This window comes from Staurois parvus, unplaced genomic scaffold, assembly GCF_062004578.1.
Source record: "Staurois parvus isolate SC_StPar_1 unplaced genomic scaffold, SC_StPar_1.0 ptg001302l, whole genome shotgun sequence".
Lineage (NCBI taxonomy): Eukaryota > Metazoa > Chordata > Amphibia > Anura > Ranidae > Staurois > Staurois parvus.
The window spans coordinates 2,134,862-2,156,964 of NW_028319098.1; the positions used below are offsets into that span (position 1 = coordinate 2,134,862).

Below are 22,103 nucleotides of genomic sequence, written 5' to 3' on the forward strand. Positions count from 1 at the left end.
ATATATATGTTAAGTGCTGCATAAATTGACGGCGCTATATAAGTACCTGAAATAAATAAGATGGAGTTTTGCCCATAGTACACAATCAGATTCCATATCTTATTTTCCCATCCAAGACTTGACCAGTCACTATCACAATGGCACTATTAGCCTTTGCCCCAGGGTTCATAAATCACTCCAGATAGAGGAACTTTGAACATTTCCACACAGTATTGAGGAATGGGTCAGACTGACATACTATATTAATACTGCATTCAGAAAACCCAAATGACTGATTTCCAAGCAGTTTCTGTAAATCATAAACACCATAGTATTTTATTTTACACCCTAAGCAATAAAAAGCAAAGGTATTACACAATACAACAGCAGTGTACGACATATGTACAGTTTTGTATTTTCTGATCTGAAGTAGTTTACATTATTTATACATGCTGTCAAATCTGATTTTACACCGCAAGTATGACTGTAGGTGTTCCTCATTCTTAACCCTTTGTCCACGTACCTAGTCATTGAAAGGGAATATACAATCTGTTCAATGTGTTCAAATTTACATATAAAAGACATCATCTTACCGGAAATGATCTTTTCAATGTGTGGTAACATTTTAAAAGTCTAACTCTAATCTATAATGAGTTATGTACATGGGGCTGCCAAACGTGATTATTACATGAGCAGGTTTTGTTTCCAGCTCTGCAATACCACACAATGGGGGAGATTTACTAAAACTGGAGCACTCCAAATCTAGTGCAGCTGTGCATGGTAACTTCTAACTTCAGCTTGGTCAATTAAGCTTTGACAATAAAATCTGGAAGCTGATTGGTTTCTATGCAGAGCTGCACCAGATTTTGCACTCTCCAATTTTAGTAAATAACCCCCATAGGTTGTGCATTCTTTATACATTGCAAGTGTTTAATGTGCATCTAAACCACAAACCAAAAATGTAATATATTGCAGCTCCCTATTCGTAAAATGTGGTGGCTGCATTAGTTTTCTTTTTTTTTTTTCAAGCGTTTTTACCCTTTATTTTTACCTGACACTAACTCCCTGTTCTAGGGTGACAATGCTCACTCACTGCACTGTATCTATGGAGGCAGTTGTGGTTGTTAGTCAGCTTGCATTTCAAATATGTCTGCCTTCATCACATAACGGTTGATGGGCTTAGTAGTTTACACAAGAAAGAGAATTTTATTTTATGCTTCCATGTCAGCTCACAGGAAGTGAGAATGATGCTACATGTCTGGCAGGATCAACAGGTATTTAATCTAGAGACAAGAGGGTGGAGCGCTATAAAAAATATCCACAATATTAGTAAAAATCAAGATTAAGAAGCAAATACAGTGACCATGTGCTTGTAAAAAGGCCACTATACAGTGGCTGTAAAGTGAGGGAAGTGTCAATAAAATCAATGAGTCCAAAACAGGAGTGCTATTGAGATCTCAGATGATCTTCAGACGTCCAATATGTGGAACCGTAAAGGAGGTGATAAATATAAAAACTGCGCACTCACCAGATACCGAATCTTAATGCGCATTTATAATAAAGACCCCTGAACATCTGGTGTCATCCAACTGGTCTGGTCAGATCTGGTCACGTGACTCTCACTGCCTGGTGCTTTGATATGGCTGCTCTGTAAACCTGGCTGGTTCTCATAAGAACTCAAACAAACAGAGAGGGCCACATAGTGTAGTATCCTTAGGGAATTTATTCAGTATGCAGGCACAAATAGCAGAAGAGGTACCAACAGATCAAATATACTGACCAAGTACATATGCAAGATGGCCGCCGGGGCACCTCGTGGCGCCGGTGGCGTAGCGTCCAACCTGCTGTAGCTCTCCCTCCTTAAGGTATTTAATCTACTTGCTAAAAATATTCTGATCCTGAAAAAAAGAAAACTAAAGCAGCCACCACATCCAAGGACTGGTGAGCTGAAATCGTTATCATTATTGTTTCTTAGGTTTAGTTATCCTTTAATTCCTCCAACTTAATGCATGTCCTATATGGCTGATATCTTTTAACAGTTGATAAACAGAAGCTGTGATAGCAATATGCCACTGAGAGCTCTATCTAGTGTCTAATAAACAAATCTCTGCATTTTATGCAATTAGAAAGAACATTGAAAGAAAAATCTTGTGTAAATGGCAAAGTCACATCAACAATTAAAATAAACACTGAATTAAGTAAAAACATGTTCTTGCTGAAAATATACTACATTTTCTCATTAAAGATTAAGTCCAAGTCAACAACTAAATACACATGAAATACATGAAAGAGAGCTGTTTTACCTGCCAAAGGATTTGTGTTTTTGTCTTTCAATTTACATAGCACAGTCCTGTCTGGTGGGGGAAGAGCCCTGCTTTTTAATTTGCTGTAGCTGACTAACATTTACAGGTCTTGCCCCTCCCACAGCCTGTGACTGGACAGTGAAAGTTGAAGTAGCACCCTGATGAGCTCATCTCTCTGTCACTCTGCTCTCTCCTCCTGTCAGCATAGTTGTCTAGTGCTGCTTCCAGCTCTCTCAGTCTGCTGTACAGCAAGTCACTGATACCAGTTCAAATTCAGCTACCCTGATTGCAGTTATCAAAATATGTGTAAGGGTGTGTAAATGAATACAGAGCTGAATTTATTTGTGTATGTTATACTGTATGTGATTGAATTTCAGCTGGGGGGAGGGGCATCATTTTAAAAGAGAAGTGTGGGATTAAACAACTCAAACAATCACACTCAGCTTTGTGGATGTAGCATTGGTGAAATGTCATGTCCACTGCTTTATAAATGTATCCATAATTAAAGCACTCATAGGTTTATTCAGCAACAATAGATGAAGAGTGTGCAATTACCCATAGTTACCAATAAGTATTATTCTTTCTCCATCTGTGCTCTATAGAACAACTGCTTATATTTGATTCCAATTTCAACAAATTTCTGCCAACATTTACGCCTTGAATTATCATAAAGCATTGTGTAAAATTAAAGGCTTGATATGACATACATACAATTGTTTGCGTCTGTGTTTGTATATAATCTTATATCTGCAGTACCATTACTCTAAGAATTATTACCTGTACAAATCAAAATCAATGTAAATAAGGTGATAGCTATAGAAAACAACTATATTATATACCGTATAACTGTATATATATTTATTTATTTTTGCAAGTAGCGTCATTCAATTATTATACATATTAGTCATAAAACCAGTCTATCAACTCATTAACATATTGTTTAGTATTCTAAATAGTCCATGGATCCTGTAAGTGCTACAGTGACAAAAAATATAATATCCACAAAGATGAGTTGATGGTCATATATTTATTAGTGTATGTGTGTATATATTTAAATATATACGTATATATATACACACACATTTTTTTCTTTTTTTTTCTTTTGTGTGTTACTTTCCAGTTGTTATTTATAGGTATCACCTTATATACATTAATTTTAGAGTAATGAAGTTGTATATATATATTTTTTTTTTATTTTTTCAATATCCTTTTGATTTTAATGCAGCAGCTTGGGTTTTTTTTGTTGGGGGGTTTGTTTAAAATAATTTTTTAGGGTTAACACAGAATTTCATATCATATTGTATAAGATTTGTAATTTAAAGACATTTTACTTTGCTAGAAATGAGTAAAACGATGCTTTGCTGTCTAAGAATATAAATATAATATATACCTGTGAATCTATTAAAAAAAGCTATAAACAGTGATCGCTGCAGCACACTTTAGTCATATATTTTTCTCTGTATGGCAGTATTTTAGTGCACAAGCTTTTTTTCTCAAGAAAGGCTTAGTTCAGCCAAAAGTTTGTATATTGAAATTCTGCAAATGATAAAATAAGATCAACACAAAATGGGAATGTGCTGTAGTAATCGCTGGTATACTACAGGAGCAATGTGGAGAAGCTGCTTGCACCATATCAAATATATAAAAATTACACAATATATGTAAACAGCTGACAATGGGCCATTTAATACCACAATACAACAGTGCAAATAGTGATGTGCTGTGACCTATTATACCCAATCAGATGTCAGCCTACATCAATTTAGAGCAGCCAGAAAAAGATAATTGCTTATAGGAAGTTATGGGTAACAGCACTTTGCATACTTCTCTCTTGTCTTATAATGGTGTGTGTCTGGGCATAATTAAAAAAGAGATGTACTTTTTTTTTTACTTTGCTCAGTCAATTATTTAAAAAAAAAAACATTTATGAAGGCACCAATTCACCAAAGGCAATGTTTCATGCATTACTATTCAGCATATTTTCTTAAATCCTTTCTCAGGTAATGTTTTTAAGCTAAACTCCAGCCTCAAAAATGTCATTTAAATACATTCCTTATTAGCCACAGAGGATATAAATCCTTTTTATGTGCAGGAAATGATTTTACAAACCCTTTTATTGCCGTGTAAACATTGTAGTGACTTCATCATTGAAAAAAACTACAGGGGGTAGACAAGACCAGTCACCCTGCACAAGGAGACAGAGCAGCAATGACTGGACTTTATTACAGGAAGCTCCTGCACAGGGGGGCAAAGTTTCACGCTGGATTACTGCACAGATCTGGAAGAAATACACAAAGCACACCAAGAATCAAGGAAGAATACACATGTTTCTTGTAATTAGATAAATATTTGCTTACCCCAGACTTCATAAATATTAGCACATTTAGTAGTGGCTCTACAGCATATGAAATTTCACAAGTATTGGTCAAATAAATCTCAGGTGAGAGTGTAGCTGACCAGTGTGACCACACCGGAGACCTGGAGAGCCCAGCATAGTTACATAAGATAGACTGTCACTTTAACGTGTGGATTCCCACTCTATTTTGCAGTTTTAAATGTGTGATAGTGTTCAGCTTGTCGAGTTCCAGTAATTGTAGCACAGAAGTTAATGAAGTACACATTCATGATCCCCAGTCTGTACATATAGTTATAATCATAATTTACAAATCTCTACAGAGAGTAGAAAGTGTTCCAAATTATGTAGCCCAGGCAGCCAACATCTTCATGTCATCCTCATCCTCCCCCCTCTTCCGCGATGATGCTGTAGAAAAGCAAAACACAGTCAGTTGATGAGGAACCTGTGCTATGAAAGATGTATATATACAGGTGAAACTCGAAAAATTAGAATATGGTGCAAAAGATCATTTATTTCAGTAATGCAACTTAAAAGATGAAACTAATATATGAGACAGACTCATTACATGCAAAGCAAGATAGTTCAAGCCGTGATTTGTCATAATTGTGATGATTATGGCTGACAGCTCATGAAAACCCCAAATCCACAATCTCAGAAAATTAGAATATTACATGCAATCAATAAAACAAGGATTGTACATAGAACAATATCGGACCTCTGAAAAGTATAAGCATGCATATGTACTCAGTACTTGGTTTGGGCCCCTTTTGCAGCAATTACTGCCTCCATGCGGTGTGGCATGGAAGCTATCAGCCTGTAGCACTGCTGAGGTGTTATGGAAGACCAAGATGCTTCAATAGTGGCCTTCAGCTCTTCTGCATTGTTCGGTCTCATGTCTCTCATCTTTCTCTTGGCAATACCCCATAGATTCTCTATGGGGTTCAGGTCAGGCGAGTTGCTGGCCAATCAAGCACAGTAATCCCACGGTCATTGAACCAGGTTTTGGTGCTTTTGGAAGTGTGGGCAGGTGCCAGGTCCTGCTGGAAAATGAAGTCAGCATCCCATAAAGCTCGTCTGCGGAAGGAAGCATGAAGTGCTCCAAAATCTCCTGGTAGATGGCTGCGTTGACCCTGGACTTAATGAAGCACAGTGGACCAACACCAGCAGATGGCATGGCTCCCCAAATCAACACAGACTGTGGAAACTTCACACTGGACTTCAAGCATCTTGCAGTGTGTGCCTCTCCATTCTTCCTCCATACTCTGGGTCCTTGGTTTCCAAATGAGATGCAAAAGTTGCTCTCATCAGAAAAGAGGACTTTGGACCACTGAGCAACAGACCAGGTCTGTTTTTCTTTAGCCCAGGTAAGATGCTTCTGATGTTTGTTGTTCAGGAGCTGCTTGACATATGACATTTGAAGCCATGTCCAGGATCAGTCTGTGTGTGGTGGCTCTTGATGCACTGACTCCAGCCTCAGTCCACTCCTTGTGAAAGTCCCCAACACTTTTGAATAGCCTTTTCCTGACAATCCTCTCCAGCCTGCGGTCATCCCTGCTGCTTGTGCACCTTTTTCTTCCACACTTTTCCCTTCCACATAACTTTCTATTAATGTGCTATGATACAGCACTTTGGGAACATCCAATGTCTTTTGCAATTACCTTTTGAGGCTTTCTCTCCTTATGGAGGGTGTCAATGATGGTTTTCTGCACAACTGTCAGGTCAGCAGTCTTTCCCATGATTATGATTCATACTGAACCAGACTGAGAGACCATTTAAAGGCTCAGGAACCCTTTGCAGGTGTTATGGCTTAATTAGCTGATTAGAGTGGGACACTTTGATCCTAGAATATTGCAGAATATTGCACCTTTTCACAACATTCTAATTTTCTGAGATTGTGGATTTGGGGTTTTCATGAGCTGTAAGCCATAATCATCACAATTATTAAAAATCACGGCTTAAACGATCTTGCCTTGCATGTAATGAGTCTATCTCATATATTAGTTTCACCTTTTAAGTTGCATTACTAGAATAAATGAACGTTTGCATGATATTCTAATTTTTCGAGTTTCACCTGTATATACATACATACATATATATAAATACATATACACACACACATATATATAAATATATATATATACACACACACACATACAGTTGCGCTCAAAAAACACACGGGTTAAAATGTAAATTATAGGTTAATGTCCCACATCTGTGGCTGTTTAAATTGCAATTAGTGTCAGTGTATAAATAGTCAATGAGTTTATTAGCTCTTACGTGGAAGCACTGACTAGGCTAGATACTGAGCCATGGGGATCAGAAAAGAACTGTCAAAAGTCCTGCGTAACAAGGTAATGGAACTTTATAAAGATGGAAAAGGACATATAAAGATGTCCAAAGCCTTGAATATGCCAATCAGTACTGTTAAATTACCTATTAAGAAGTGGAAAGTTTGGGGATCTCTTGATACCAAGCCAAGGTCAGGTAGACCAAGAAAGATTGTAGCCATTACTGACAGAAGAATTGTCTGGGATTCAAAGAAAAACCCACAGGCAACCTCAAAAGAAAAACAGACTGCTCTGGAAAATACGGTGATACTTGAACAAAAATGACCTGTTTGGTCGAAGTGCCAGAAAGAAGCCTTTACTGCACCAATGCCACAAAAAAGCCCAGTTACAATATGCCTGACAACACCATGACATGCCTAACCAGGCCTTTTTGTGTCATTGATGCAGTAAAGGCTTCTTTCTGCCACCTCGACCATGCAGCTCATTTTTGTTCAAGTGTCATCATATTGTGCTCCTTCAAAACAACCACACTGTCTTTTTCCAGAGCAGCCTGTATTTTTTTTGTGGTTACCTATGGGTTTCCCTTTGTATCCCAAACAATTCTTCTGGCAGTTGTGGCTGCAATCTTGGTCTACCTGACCTTGGCTTGGTATCAAGGTATTTTTTGGCATGATCAGTCAATATCAATGCCACAATTTCACAATTTCTGCCAGGGTATGTAAACTTTTGAGCACAACTGTATATATATACACATACATATATATACACATACAGTGGGGATCAAAAGTTTGGGCACCCCAGCTAAAAATTTGTATTAATGTGAATAAGAAGACAAGGAACGATGGAAAAATCTCCAAAAGGCATCAAATTACAGATTAGACATTCTTATAATATGTCAACAAAAGTTAGATTTTATTTCCATCATTTACACTTTCAAAATAACAGAAAACAAAAAAATGGCGTCTGCAAAAGTTTGGGCACCCTGCAGAGTTAATATCTTGTACTGCCCCCTTTGGCAAGTATCACAGCTTGTAAACGCTTTTTGTAGCCAGCCAAGAGTCTTTCAATTCTTGTTTGAGGTATCTTTGCCCATTCTTCCTTACAAAAGTCTTCCAGTTCTTTGAGATTTCTGGGCTGTCTGTCACGCACTGCTCTTTTAAGGTCTATCCATAGATTTTCAATTATGTTGAGGTCAGGAGATTGTGAAGGCCATGGCAAAACCTTCAGTTTACGCCTCTTGATGTAATCCCCCGTGGATTTCGAGGTGTGTTTAGGATCATTATCCATTTGTAGAACCCATACTCTCTTTAACTTCAGCTTTTTCACAGATGGCATCAAGTTACCATCCAAAATTTGCTGAAATTTTATTGAATCCATTTTTCCTTCTACTCGTGAGATGTTCCCTGTGCCACTGGCTGCAACACAACCCCAAAGCATGATTGATCCAACCCCATGCTTAACAGTTGGACAGAGGTTCTTTTCATTAAATTCTGTGCCCCTTCTTCTCCAAACGTACCTTTGCTCATTCCGGCCAAAAAGTTCAATTTTAACCTCATCGGTCCACAGAACTTGTTTCCAAAATGCATCAGGCTTGTCTATATGTTCATTTGCAAAGTTCAAACGATGATTTTTGTGGTGAGGACATAGAAGAGGTTAAACTATGAATTCTTATACTGTACCGCGCTTATACTGTACACATATATACACACGCACACATACATATATATATGTATAAACACACGCATACATATATACATATATATATATATATATATGTATTATATATATACATATACAGTACATACACACACAAAGACAACCCATTGACTGATGAACATACAAGGTAAATATAAATATAGTTCGAAATATGAATAAATAAATGTTTCATAAACAATACATTAAAATATCGAAATATGAATAACTAAATGTTTCAATATTAATTAAATAAATGTTTCAGAAGCAATAAAAGCAACCTGTTTGATATGACTGGGAATCTGCTCAAGTAGTAGGTCTGGCCGAAATTTGTAAAGGATCAAATTAAATGAGTCGACTTAATGATGGCATCAGTGAATGCTTTGATGAATGATTTCTCAGCGTTTAGTACAAACTTTTGACTGTAAATGTAACTGTGTATGGCTAGCTGAAGACGTCTCTATAATGACCACAAGAGATGTGTGGATTTGGGAGTTGGAGTTCAGGTGCCAAAATCTCACAACTGGAGTCCTCAGCCAATGGAAGAAGCCATTGCATTCCTTTATTCACTTGCATTATTATTATTATTGTATTGTATTATTATTGTAGGTGGTATGACAATCTAGGCTGCAGACTCAAAAGTTTTTCTATCTGTCTGTGCTATACCCTGTCTGTAAATAATTTAAATGATTGCAAGCCACACTATAGTGTTGCTCTGAAATGTAAAAATAATAAGCAGTTGAACTGTATGTAGTTGGAGAGCTCTTGACTAGTTTCAGGTTTATGAGAAATATATAATGCAACAAGTTCTTCTATATTAATATATCTCAGTTTAGAATGATTGACAAAGGTTATTCAAAACTATATTATAATGTATGAAGCCATATGGGGCTCATGAAGAACTTCCTGGTGATCACTAGGGTATAGATGATTACATGACTAATCTCAGACATTCAGAAACTTGTATACCTGGCCGGGCAGGAAGTTTGTGAGATGGTGCACTAGGCAACGTGACACTGGCCATGTGTCTGTTGAGATCCTCCTGTTCCAGCTCTTCTAATTCTGCCATTAACTCATCCTGAAAGATTAACAGACATACAGTGAGACACTCTACAACAACAGGTACATTTAATTATAATAAAAATATACGCACTCAGCAAATAATATAACAATATTTTGTAAGTTGCGATCTAGTTATGTTTGCTACTTGCCTCATCAAACTCTTCACCAATACCAATTGGTCGAGAAATGGCATCAGAAATTTCTTGTGCAACATCTTGCTGCTCATGAATATCCTGCATAAGGTCATCAATCTTATCAAGATCCCTATGAATAAAAAAAGCATACTGTCAGCAGATAAGGATCACTAAGAATACATCAATTACAGGAGATTACACTGTGCTCTAGACTAGAGAGGCTGTGTTAGGTGATGCTCTTAACCCCTTGCCAACCACTTTACACATATATGCAGCAGCAAGAAAAGGGGTCTTTAACCCCCAGGTGCAGCACATATGCATCCATTGGAGCCTGAGGTTGTGTGCTAAGACCACGCTCACTGTGCGCTCCCATCACACTAACCAAGCTGTCACTGACAGCTCTTGGTCAAAGCCTCTGATCGCGAGCAAGCACAATGGGCTCCCAATCATATAACCACTGTAAGAGCCAATCACAGCGGTCACATGACAGGGAAACCCAGTCATCAAAGCATCTTAACAGGCCACTGGGAGGTGGTGCTATGGGGCTAAAACATATCTAAATTTTCCAATTAGATTAGAGAATGGTTAAAAACTCATGTCAGCTGGTTTGCCATCTCTGTTCAACTGGAGAAATTTCCCATTACTTACAGTCCTACAGACCCAACAGGAAGTGAGGAAAAATGTCTTTAAAGTAAGGGAAATCCCCTCTTAGATAGTAAAAGTGTCCCACTAAAATGTTTCTCCTCTATTTCTGTTCTGGAATCATCTTAAAATTGTGGAATCTGACACAGCTTTAGTACTAAGTGATTGTAAAGGTATTATTTTTTTTTAAATAATAGACATACTTACCTGATCTGTTCAGTTGTTTTGCACAGTGCGGCCTGGATCCTCCTCTTCTTTGGGGCCCTCGCTGGCACTCTAGCTCCTCCGCTTCTCCAAGTGCCACCATAGCAAGTCACTTCCTATGGTGGTACACATCCGGACTCGAAACCGAGCTGGGCTGTGTGTATCTATTGACAACCGCAGTCCGGCTCAGCCTCACGCTTATCCCTCCTCACTGGATTTGATTGAGAGCAGCAGGAGCCAATGGCTCCCACTGCTGCCTCCTTGTCCAGTAAGGAGAAAGAGAGCAGCACCACTGCGGCATGGTGCTGGATTGAGATCAGGCTCAGGTAAGTATTGGGGGTGGGTGAGAAAGCTAAGCATAAAATGCTTTTTACGTTAATGCAGAGAATGCATTATTGTAAAAAAAAACATAAGCCTTCACAATGACATTTAGTGCTGTGAACCTCTTGCTGCCATCCAAGAGCATTCAAACCTGATGTGTCTAGATGCTCGTTGCCACCATCTGCCAGATAATATTCAGCACTACGTGGTCATGGTGCAGCTGCACACCTGGACTGAATCAGTAGAATTCAAATTGGTATCTGGACACTCAGCTAGGTAGGTGTTTGTATCCTGACCTGTCAGGTTGTATTTGTGAACTCTGGACCTATACTGATGTTTTCCACTTGGCTTGCACTTGGTATCTGTTTTTTGTCTCATCCTTAGAATCTGCCACTGGTCATATCTCACACTTCAGTTAGTTTACATTCTCTGCCTGCCTTCACCTTGTGCTTTATTGTTTCTAGCCCTGACCCTCAACCTGCCTTCTCCCTGTCTTCAAATTACCTGGTTAGAAGGGCTTAAAGTTGTTGTAAAAGCTCAAGGTTTATAAACCTTCATGCATTCTATGCATGAAAGTAAAAAACCTTCTCTGTGCAGAAGCCCCCCAGTCCAATACTCACCTAAGCCCCCTCTAGGTCCAGAGATGTGCACTGGAGTCTCAGCTAGCCCGGAACTCACTCTCCTCATTGGCTGAGACAGAAGCAGGAGCCATTGGCTCCCAATGCTGTCAGTCACAGCCAGTGAGCCAATGAGAAGAGGGGTTGGGGCTGAGCTGCAGCCCTGTGTGTGAACGCACACACGGAGCAGCGAGTGCCCCCATAGCAAGCTGCTTGCTGTGGGAGCACCCGACTGGAGGGAGGGGCCAGGAGCTCCTGCGGGGGACCTGAGAAGAGGAGGATCCAGGCTGCTCTGTGCAAAACCACTGCACACAACTGGTAAGTATAGACATGTTGTTTTTTTTTGGTTTTTTTTTAAATAAGCCTTTAGAATCACTTTAATAGGAACACATCAGTATAGGACTATGGGATCTCCCATTGTTGAAATGTTTTGATCTGTTTTGGTCTCTCTGATAAAGGACCCATTCACATGTATAGATTACAGTAGTACAAGGTAAAACCATTGTACTTAGTGGTGCTATTGAATTTAAATGCATTGTTATAGTAGCAGGCAACACAACTATACTACAACACATAGCCATGTGTTGTGATGTGTTGCATTAAAAATGGGTCATGTAAAGCAGTTAAAGTGGACCTAAACAGAAGAAATAAACATTTGCTGTCTCATAGGAACATCTAGAAATGTTAAAGCAGAACTAAACCCTCCTATCCTTTACAGCCAGGGAAGCAGCCATCTTAGCTTCTGATTGATCTGCAGTTGGCATGGTGTGCACACATGATCAGCTGTGACACCAGACATTTGATGGCTTGACAATTTGGTTGAGAACTAACATAAGCATAGTGGCAACTGTTACAATTATCATTCATGACATACTTTGAATTTAACTGTTTTGGGAAACAGTTAAAGTGATTCTATAGGTTATTTTTTTTAAATGTCTTTAAAATATCAAACATGCTATACTTACCTGCTCTGTGCTGAGGTTTTGCACAGAGCAGTCCTGATTCTGCTCTTCTTGTGTCCCCCGCCAGTGCTCCTAGCTTCCCCCCCCCTCCCACCGAGTGACCCCATAGCAAGCAAGCTGTGTGCTCACTCCTGAGTTAAACTCGGAGAGCGTAGCTTGGATCTGCCCCCCATCCCTCCTCAATGGCTGTGTTTGATAGCAATGGGAGCCAATGCCTCCCACTGCTGTGTCTCAGCCAAGGAGTAGGGAGAGACCAGGGGGAGCCTTGGCTCTCATGCACATTGCTGGATTGGGCTCAGGTGGGTATAAGAGGGAAGGGGGGGGGGGCTGTGGGGGGAAACCGCACTCAGAAGGTTTTTTACATTCATACATAAAAGGCATGAAGGTAAATAACCTTCTGCCTTTACAACCACTTTAAATAAGTGGGTTTAGTTCAGCTTACAATTTTGCCTAGGCATTACTACCTTTGGCCTTGAATTCTTTCTGAAAAATAAAGGTGCACTTCCGGGCATGTGATTGTGTCTAGGCACTCCTGTTCTGTAGCCAACCAAGTATATATCTGCAGTGTAGGATCCTCTAGGGCACTGCTGCCTCTTCTTGCTAATCTCATGAGTTACGGAGTGAGATTTGATGGGGGTTACTGTTATTGTGCTACTTCTTACCAGAGAACAAGCTTTATCTGAGGATCTGCGGTACAGGGATCTCCCTGCTTCTGCTTCATTCATTCTGTGGATTTGTGTTTTCTCAACCTTTCCTGCTGCTACTTGATCATTACCCCATCAGTCATCAGATCAGCAGCCATCAGGGGGCAGTAATGAGAAAACAAAACATTGCCCCTCTACTAAGGGGGCTACCTCCACACACAGACACAATGCAGAACAAGGCATGTGATAAATATCAGCTGCAGGGAGTCTTCAGGCAATATTGGTGACTAGTCCCTTAACCTGTGTTTTGGCTCAGCTTCAGCAGTTCATGTACCTCTTTAAAATGATGCCAAACAGTATTCTTATTCTCCAAGAGTAATTCATACACATTCACTAACGTGTAATCGATTTTTCATGAAATTATTTCTTTCTGTGCTTTTCTGCTTTCTTATGACGTCCTTCATGAGTTCCCGAACCTCTCCTTTTCCCCTCACGTCAGTTTGTTTGGAACAGGCAGTGCATGTTAGTTACAGTCCTGTGCACTGCTCTGTACACACTTTTGTGGCATCCTCCAAGGTAGGCTGTTAGGCTGGCTTGCACTGTAGTTACAGAAGCAATAATTGTTTAATATAGTCTGTCCAGTTTCATAGGCTGGGAGTTTAATTACTTCCCCTGTCTCTAGAAGAAGCTTCTGTAGCTTAGGGTGGGAGGATTCAGATCCCCAGCTTGAATATTTGGTAGGGCCTAAACAATCCCTGGGGTGGGGTGGGGTGACCGGATGGTGGCTGGGTTGCTGTTAAATTGTTTGGAACCCTGAGAGTTCTTGTCTTTTTTTTCCCCCGTAGGGATGGATCTACATGTTTAAGGGAAGGGGTATTGCTTGTCTCCGGACCCTCTTTCCTGGACTGGTAGCTGGACTACTCTGCTGAAAGTTGCATCTGGATTGATCATTTCCAGGATTTGTGAATAAATCCAAACCCCTGCAATGCCATGTCTTGTGGTTACCAGCTGCAAGAATCTAGACTACTTCAGCTTATTTCTGCTACATGTGCCCATCAATTCTGGTCCTCAGCCGGGATTGGATGACTGTATTGCTGACTAGAGATACAGAAGAACCCTCTGCAGTTTGTGCATTCAGTGTTTTGGAGTATCCCATACCCACTGTCCTCAGAAGTTACCAGTTACTTAGTAATGAACTTCAAAAAAAGATACCCTTGAACTGTTTATTGGCCTCAGTTGATGAAATGCTCTGCTTGGCTGCCCTGCACGGACTAGAGAAAGAACCTGTGTACATCTACAGTGGCTCCTACGGGGGTATCACAACACTACAAATCCCATAGTCCATAGTCTTTCTTGGGAGCAAACAGGAAAGAGTGGCTAACATCCTATATAGCAGCCTTTTTCAACCAGGGTGCCCAGGCACCCTGGGGTGTCTTTGGGTTTCTTCAGGGGTGCCGTGGCAAAATGCCTAAAAAGTCCCAAAAAGTGCATACAAGCCAGCAGGTTGATCAAGCCTGCCTTTTGGTTGCACAAAGCCACACATTTTCATTGTGCACCATTACAACCTTCTAGCTGCCAACATCCCAACAACCAATGATGTTATCGGTTGATAAAAAAATGTCGGACCTTCACAGAAACTTTTTTGCCCCTCCCCTCTCTATCAGCACTGGGGTCTTATTAGCTTAGCAAGGGAGAGAAACTGAGGGAGAAGAGAAACATTGGAATACTAGTCAGTACCAGTGTGCTTTGTAAGAATAAATCACCTCTAATGTTGGCTGTCCTGCATGTGTGGATGCTGCTGCATTATGTAAAACTTTTGGTTTAGTTTTTACATTTTAAAATGGGGTGCCTCAAGATTGTGCAGCATGTTAAAGGGTGCCTTTATGGTAAAAAGGATGAGAAACACTGCTATATAGAGTGGAACCATGGAGAATGAATGTAACAAGAAGTCAGATCACTGCAGCAAAACAAAAAAACAAAAAAAGGAATTTGGAGATTTGTTCAGAGGAGGCTGAGAACAATAAAAGGGGCTTTTTGAGTTCAGATTACATATTTTAATGGAATTTTAATTTTATAAATGAAAACTTAAAGAGTTTAGTGACACTTTGTTTTGTTTTTTTACTAAAGCCGGAGAGTGCAAAATCAGGCTCACTTCTGCATAGAGACCAATCAGCTTCCAGATTTTATTCCCAAAGCTTAAATGAACAAACTGAGGTTAGAAGCTGATTGGTTTCTATACAAAAGTGAGACTGATTTTGCACCCTCCAGCTTTAATAAATAAACCCCTTTTGTCTATCCTGCAGCTCCAACACCAGGCTAAAATGCCAATTAAAAAAAAAATCACATTTTCAAAAACATTATGTTACCTTTAAGCTGATCAGAGAAAAAGAGGGAAAAATAAAGGCAGAAGATTGCCTCTGAGGAACACGTTTCCTTTACATTATACATAATTTGATGGTTTCCTTTATTTTCCTTTTATAACAACAATCTATATTTAATAGCAGAGATAAATAGATAGTTTGTACTTGCTGTGAGCTTTATGCTACAGTACCTGCAGGATACAGGATGATCAAAAGAAGCTGCATGGAAATGAGGAGGTATTTGATTGTAGGAGTCCGGATATAAATATGTAGTGCTACAGATAGCGCACAATAAACAGATCATAATTGCAGAACAAGTCTGAGTTGACTGCGGATACAAGCTATGAATTTTCTTCTCTAAAATCTGCCATGTAGGCCCTACAGAGTTATTGAATATCAGAGCCACAAAAGACATTGTTATTCCTTCAGTGAAGTGTATTGTGCTCTTGTAAGATCTTTTTTTACATCAATATAATGTCAGGAAACAAGCAAGCAGCATGTCCTGCCTATTGTATCTCCTATGGATTAACTGGCAATGTGTTACTTTGTTATGTATAAACTGTCTAGACATTTATGTCTTAATCTGACAGCAAAATAAATATTTATCACCAACTACTAAATAGATGTATTATTAAAGATTTATTCCATTAAACTGTATTAACAGCAATAAATTATAGAGAGGACATTTGTTTATGCCTAAACACTTTTATATTAAGTTTCAGCTCAAATCCATTGATTTCTGATCGCTACTAATAAACAGTAAATCCCAGTTTTCATGTACCGGTACTACTAAATTTTGATGATATCAGAAAGGCAATTCTATTTTAGAAAAAAATGAGCTGTCTGTGTGTGTGTGTCTGTCTGTCTGTCGGCAGTTGCAGTCTGTTTTTTCCCACTGTAGGTGGTGTGTGACCAGAGCGGTACCACAGCCTTGAGAGAAGGCAGGAGAATCGGTTCCCCTTTGATTTTCTGGTCCCTGCGCGCAGTGTTCCAGTTGACTACGCTGCATTCAGGTGACCTCTGTCAGCCATCTTGGGTCAAAGTCTTTATAAGTCTCTGCCCCCTGGTTTTGGTGCGCATTTTGCGAAGTGGCTAGAGTAGGGAAAGAGCACCCATCTGTCAGGGAAGGTGATAGCGGCAGGAAAAGGTTCCAGATGAGTAGGGACAGGCTAGGAACTCACAACCCTGCACAGAAGCCTCCAGTTTGGGACCAGACTGGCCAGGTCCCATTTCTGCCCTCTGAAGGCAGATACTGTTGGAGCATCTTTATCCGCTGTCTCTCTGCATTGAACTGAACTGTAAGTGTTACCCTTAGCGGCGCTCTCCCACTGCGATTGTCTGTAGTTGGCATACAAGTTCTGAGGTTACCTGCAGCCAGACTCTGTGTCTTTACTGCCGCCACACCACCCCACATGTCCCTACCCTACCCATACATAGCACATACCTTGAACTTCAGAATGAGGAACACTTAAGGGAGGAAGTGACCTGTGGCATGTGCATGGCGAGCAGTGGCAAAAATAGGTGTGGCCAAATGCTTATCAGTGGGAGGGATCTAAGGGCGTGGTTAAACAAAACTTGGCCTTCCTTGTACCTATAAAATATACTTTGATTGCTGTGCCACAAGCAAGAGACTCACGGACACAAATCCCAGCACAAATCATTTAAAAAACGAATATAAAGTTTCCATTACAAATGGTTTTGCACAAACTGTTAAAGAGTGCATTACACAAAGTGTGGAAGGATTCAGGAATGCATTATGCAGAGTGCAGGATTCAGGAGTGCGCTTCTTACAGAGTGCAGGATTCGGGAGTGCGCTTCTTACAGAGTGCAGGATTGAGGAGTGCGCTTCTTACAGAGTGCAGGATTCAGGAGTGCGCTTCTTACAGAGTGCAGGATTCAGAAGTGCGCTTCTTACAGAGTGCAGGATTCAGGAGTGCGCTTCTTACAGAGTGCAGGATTCAGGAGTGCGTTTCTTACAGAGTGCAGGATTCAGGAGTGCGCTTCTTACAGAGTGCAGGATTCAGGAGTGCGCTTCTTACAGAGTGCAGGATTGAGGAGTGCGCTTCTTACAGAGTGCAGGATTCAGGAGTGCGCTTCTTACAGAGTGCAGGATTCAGGAGTGCGCTTCTTACAGAGTGCAGGATTCAGGAGTGCGCTTCTTACACAGTGCAGGATTCGGGAGTGCGCTTCTTACAGAGTGCAGGATTGAGGAGTGCGCTTCTTACAGAGTGCAGGATTGAGGAGTGCGCTTCTTACAGAGTGCAGGATTCAGGAGTGCGCTTCTTACAGAGTGCAGGATTCAGGAGTGCGTTTCTTACAGAGTGCAGGATTCAGGAGTGCGCTTCTTACAGAGTGCAGGATTCAGGAGTGCGCTTCTTACAGAGTGCAGGATTCAGGAGTGCGCTTCTTACAGAGTGCAGGATTCAGGAGTGCGCTTCTTACAGAGTGCAGGATTCAGGAGTGCGCTTCTTACACAGTGCAGGATTCAGGAGTGCGCTTCTTACAGAGTGCAGGATTCAGGAGTGCGCTTCTTACAGAGTGCAGGATTCAGGAGTGCGCTTCTTACAGGGTGCAGGATTCAGGAGTGCGCTTCTTACAGAGTGCAGGATTCAGGAGTGCGCTTCTTACAGGGTGCAGGATTCAGAAGTGCGCTTCTTACAGAGTGCAGGATTCAGGAGTGCGCTTCTTACACAGTGCAGGATTCAGGAGTGCGCTTCTTACACAGTGCAGGATTCAGGAGTGCGCTTCTTACACAGTGCAGGATTCAGGAGTGCGCTTCTTACACAGTGCAGGATTCAGGAGTGCGCTTCTTACAGAGTGCAGGATTCAGGAGTGCGCTTCTTACAGAGTGCAGGATTCAGGAGTGCGCTTCTTACAGAGTGCAGGATTCAGGAGTGCGCTTCTTACACAGTGCAGGATTCAGGAGTGCGCTTCTTACACAGTGCAGGATTCAGGAGTGCGCTTCTTACACAGTGCAGGATTCAGGAGTGCGCTTCTTACAGAGTGCAGGATTCAGGAGTGCGCTTCTTACAGAGTGCAGGATTCAAGAGTGCGCTTCTTACAGAGTGCAGGATTCAGGAGTGCGCTTCTTACAGAGTGCAGGATTCAGGAGTGCGCTTCTTACAGAGTGCAGGATTCAGGAGTGCGCTTCTTACAGAGTGTAGGATTCAGGAGTGCGCTTCTTACAGAGTGCAGGATTCAGGAGTGCGCTTCTTACAGAGTGCAGGATTCAGGAGTGCGCTTCTTACAGAGTGCAGGATTCAGGAGTGCGCTTCTTACAGAGTGCAGGATTCAGGAGTGCGCTTCTTACAGAGTGCAGGATTCAAGAGTGCGCTTCTTACAGAGTGCAGGATTCAAGAGTGCACTTGTTACAGCGTTACATACAGAGTGCAAGGTTCAGAATTTAATTGAACCGCAAAGACACCAATTAAACACACACTTACATTCTAAAACCTTGGTTATCAGCATACAGGAGCCAAGGCAAGAATGCAGGCATCAGATGGATAACAAATGAGTGCAGCCAAGCAGGACCTGCAGCAGTGTGAATGTCTAGCACAGCCAGGGATTGGCGAACAAGCTGGTGGGGGTACGGCTGCAAGGAGAGAGTGCAGCTGTCAAATCCAGCCTGTGATGTTGGGGATGAGTGGGGCAGATATGTGTTTCAGGGGCTCCACCCTTTTAAAAACAACCTGTTCATAGGCAGAACCAATTAGAACTACTGCATGTGCACCCGCAGCAGTGTATAATTCAGGTTTATTATACACCGCTGCAGGTGCACATGTAGTAGTTCCAATTGGTCCTGCCCCTTGTCACCGTCTTCCCTGACAAGCAATGTATAAATACCGGCTGTTGTCTATGCAGTGTTTGCTTGGAGCGGAGCCCCTGAAGTGCATATCAGCTCCGCTCATCCCCGACATCACAGGTTGGAGTTGACAGCTGTATGCTCTCTCATTGCGGTTGCAAGCCACGCTGGCTCGACCGCCAATCCCTGGCTGTGCTAAATGTGCACACTGTTTACACTATTGCAGGACCTGCTCGGCTGGAAGTTAACATATAAAGAATAGATAAAGTAACGCAGGACAAAGCCCCTGTACACAGGGACCGCAGGACAAAGGTGAAAATGCAGGAAAGTCCCGCCTGATCCGGGACTGCTGGGCGGTATGCATAGCATGTGCAGAAAGCAGAGCTTTGGGATGAGCCCAGCATCCCCAACCACTGCAGACTGCCTGCAGAAAACTACATGAGGGGGGGGAGACCAGACCAGTTATTTCAGGAATGTGTAGACCCTACAGAGATATTGAATATCAGAGCCACAAAAGACAGTTATTGCTTTAGTGAGATGTATTATGCTCTTGCAAGATCTTCTTCTACATCAATTTAATGTCATGAAAAAGTAAGCGGCTTGTTTTGCCTATATCTCCGTGTCAGCACCTGGATCACCGGCTGGTGGCACCGTAGTTCCCTGGGCAAAGGGTTATAATTCCAGTGTCCATCAGTGGATATCTCCCAACAAACAGAAGATCCCAGTAATCAGTTTCCACCTGATGCTGGCTGCTGGGAGGGTATTTAGGTCCTCCCTTTTAGTGTTTCTTGCTTCAGTGTTTTGCTGCTGCCAGATCCTGTTGTCATTTATCCTGACCTCGCTATTGCCCTGCACCCTGTACCCAGAACACTGCTGTCCTTTACTGCTCTTCTTTGTTCCTTTTTCTAGGTTTGGTTATCTGCCTCCTGCACCTCCAGTTTTCCCCTGCCTTTTGTGTTCCACATTTTGTATATATTGTATATATAAATTAACTGGTTACTAATATTAATAGGTAAAGTTGATCCAGGGAATAACCGATTGCCTCTCGGGGGGGGGGGGGGGGATCAGGAAGGAATTTTTTTCCCTGCAGGAGCAAATTGGATCATGCTTTGCTGGGGTTTTTTTGCCTTCCTCTGAATCAACTGTGGGTATAGGATTATAACTTTTTTTCTGTGGTTGAACTGGATGGACTTTTGTCTTTTTTCAGCCGGACTAACTATGTAACTATATGTAACTATGTAACTATGTATATACTGTAGTTAGTTGTTAGGCTGTTTGTTAGGTTTATCAGTCAAGTATTCTGTCACTGGGTTTTCGGTACACTTATATTTTTATGTTTGCTGTGTTGGATGTTGTTTCACTGTAAATAAATCTCACTTAAAGCATATACAGTAAGGCCCCAGTTTCCTTAGTGTAGCCACACAGATCTGGCCAGCCCTGCTGATGATTCCTAACACTCCTATTGCTTAACTGTCAATGTGCTACTTTGTTATGTATAAACTGTCTAGACATATATACCTTAATCTTACAGCAAAATAAATATTTATTGCCATCTACTAAATGTCTGTCCTCTAAGCAGAGATAGATCTACAGTATGTATGTCTTCTACAGTGCTGATATCCACCTCCCATCCTCTTACTGTGAATGAAGAATAGATGAAGGACTCATTCACACCATGTGCAGTGACTGGTGTTTTTCTGCGCCTGATCAATGCCAGTCACCTCAAATGATAGAAAACAATTGTTTTCTATATGCGCCATGTTTATACAACAGTGGTTCCATAGGGTGGGTTGCAGTGCGTTAGTTAGCAAGAGACATATAGGGGAATTCATAAAGAGTGTTGTAAAGGGGTACATGTAACTGGGGTACACACCAGTGTGAAGGTACACCAAGACCAGAATGTACATATGAACACTCTGGCTTCAGTACAGCGGAGCTTCCTTCTCCTGCCACAGCTGTCATGCAGACAGTGCGCGGTGGGTAGTTTTGTATCTGGGTGGGCAGAGCCTGATGGGGATTCACAGAAACTAGTCAGAGACTGCCATCAGGTCTGCTCCTTTTTTAACTGATAGCTGGCACTGGGTGGATCCTCAGCCAATAAACAGCCTGTTTTGGGCCATAGAATCCACCCACTGCCTGCTATTAATCATAAGAAGAAGGTGGACCTGATAGGGAACTATTGTCTCAGCTTCCTCATCAGACTCTGTCCACTGGTCACTAGGAGATGGTCCGCTATAAATTCAACAGATTCCTTAACAACCAATGACAGGAGAGGAAGTGATAGCAGTAGCAAATAAGCTGCTCTTCTTCACTGCATACAAAGACAGGTATTCTGCCTGTCTCTGTACACCAACTTACATTTGGTCCTAATTACCTCCAGTTTCACTATCTATAAACTGGAGGTAATTATTTTTAAATTTGGTGCAATAATAGCTCTATTTTGTAAAAATGGAGCTGCAGTATTAACAACTACCTGAATCTGCTGCACGAGACGGTAAAGTTACCTAAATGGGCTCTAAGGATGTTTGCATCTCTCACAGGCTTAGTGTCTTTTAGCACCAAAAAAGACACTAAGGAACCCATGCGCAAGACCAGTTTAACTACTGTACCAAGGGAAAAGGTTCCATCACCCATCTGACCTACATCTGGGGAAATCAGACTCCTATGTCCCAGAGGGTCCTTATACATAAGTCTGCACATTGCTCTGTAAACTTCTAAAAAAGGTGATGGAGAGAAG

General features: G+C 41.3%; 1 protein-coding gene across 1 annotated transcript in view; it reads right to left on the minus strand.

Moving 5' to 3' along the window:
* Positions 1 to 286: 286 nt before the first annotated feature.
* CHMP4C (charged multivesicular body protein 4C) overlaps positions 287 to 22,103 on the minus strand; it is a 42,618-nt gene continuing 20,801 nt past the window's right edge. The window contains exons 3-5 of the mRNA XM_089660983.1: positions 9,830 to 9,944; positions 9,588 to 9,696; positions 287 to 5,043 (exon numbers count right to left, since the gene is read on the minus strand). Coding sequence (XP_089517109.1) covers positions 4,979 to 5,043; positions 9,588 to 9,696; positions 9,830 to 9,944 — 289 coding nt within the window. The 3' untranslated portion in view covers positions 287 to 4,978. The remainder of the gene's footprint in view (positions 5,044 to 9,587; positions 9,697 to 9,829; positions 9,945 to 22,103) is intronic.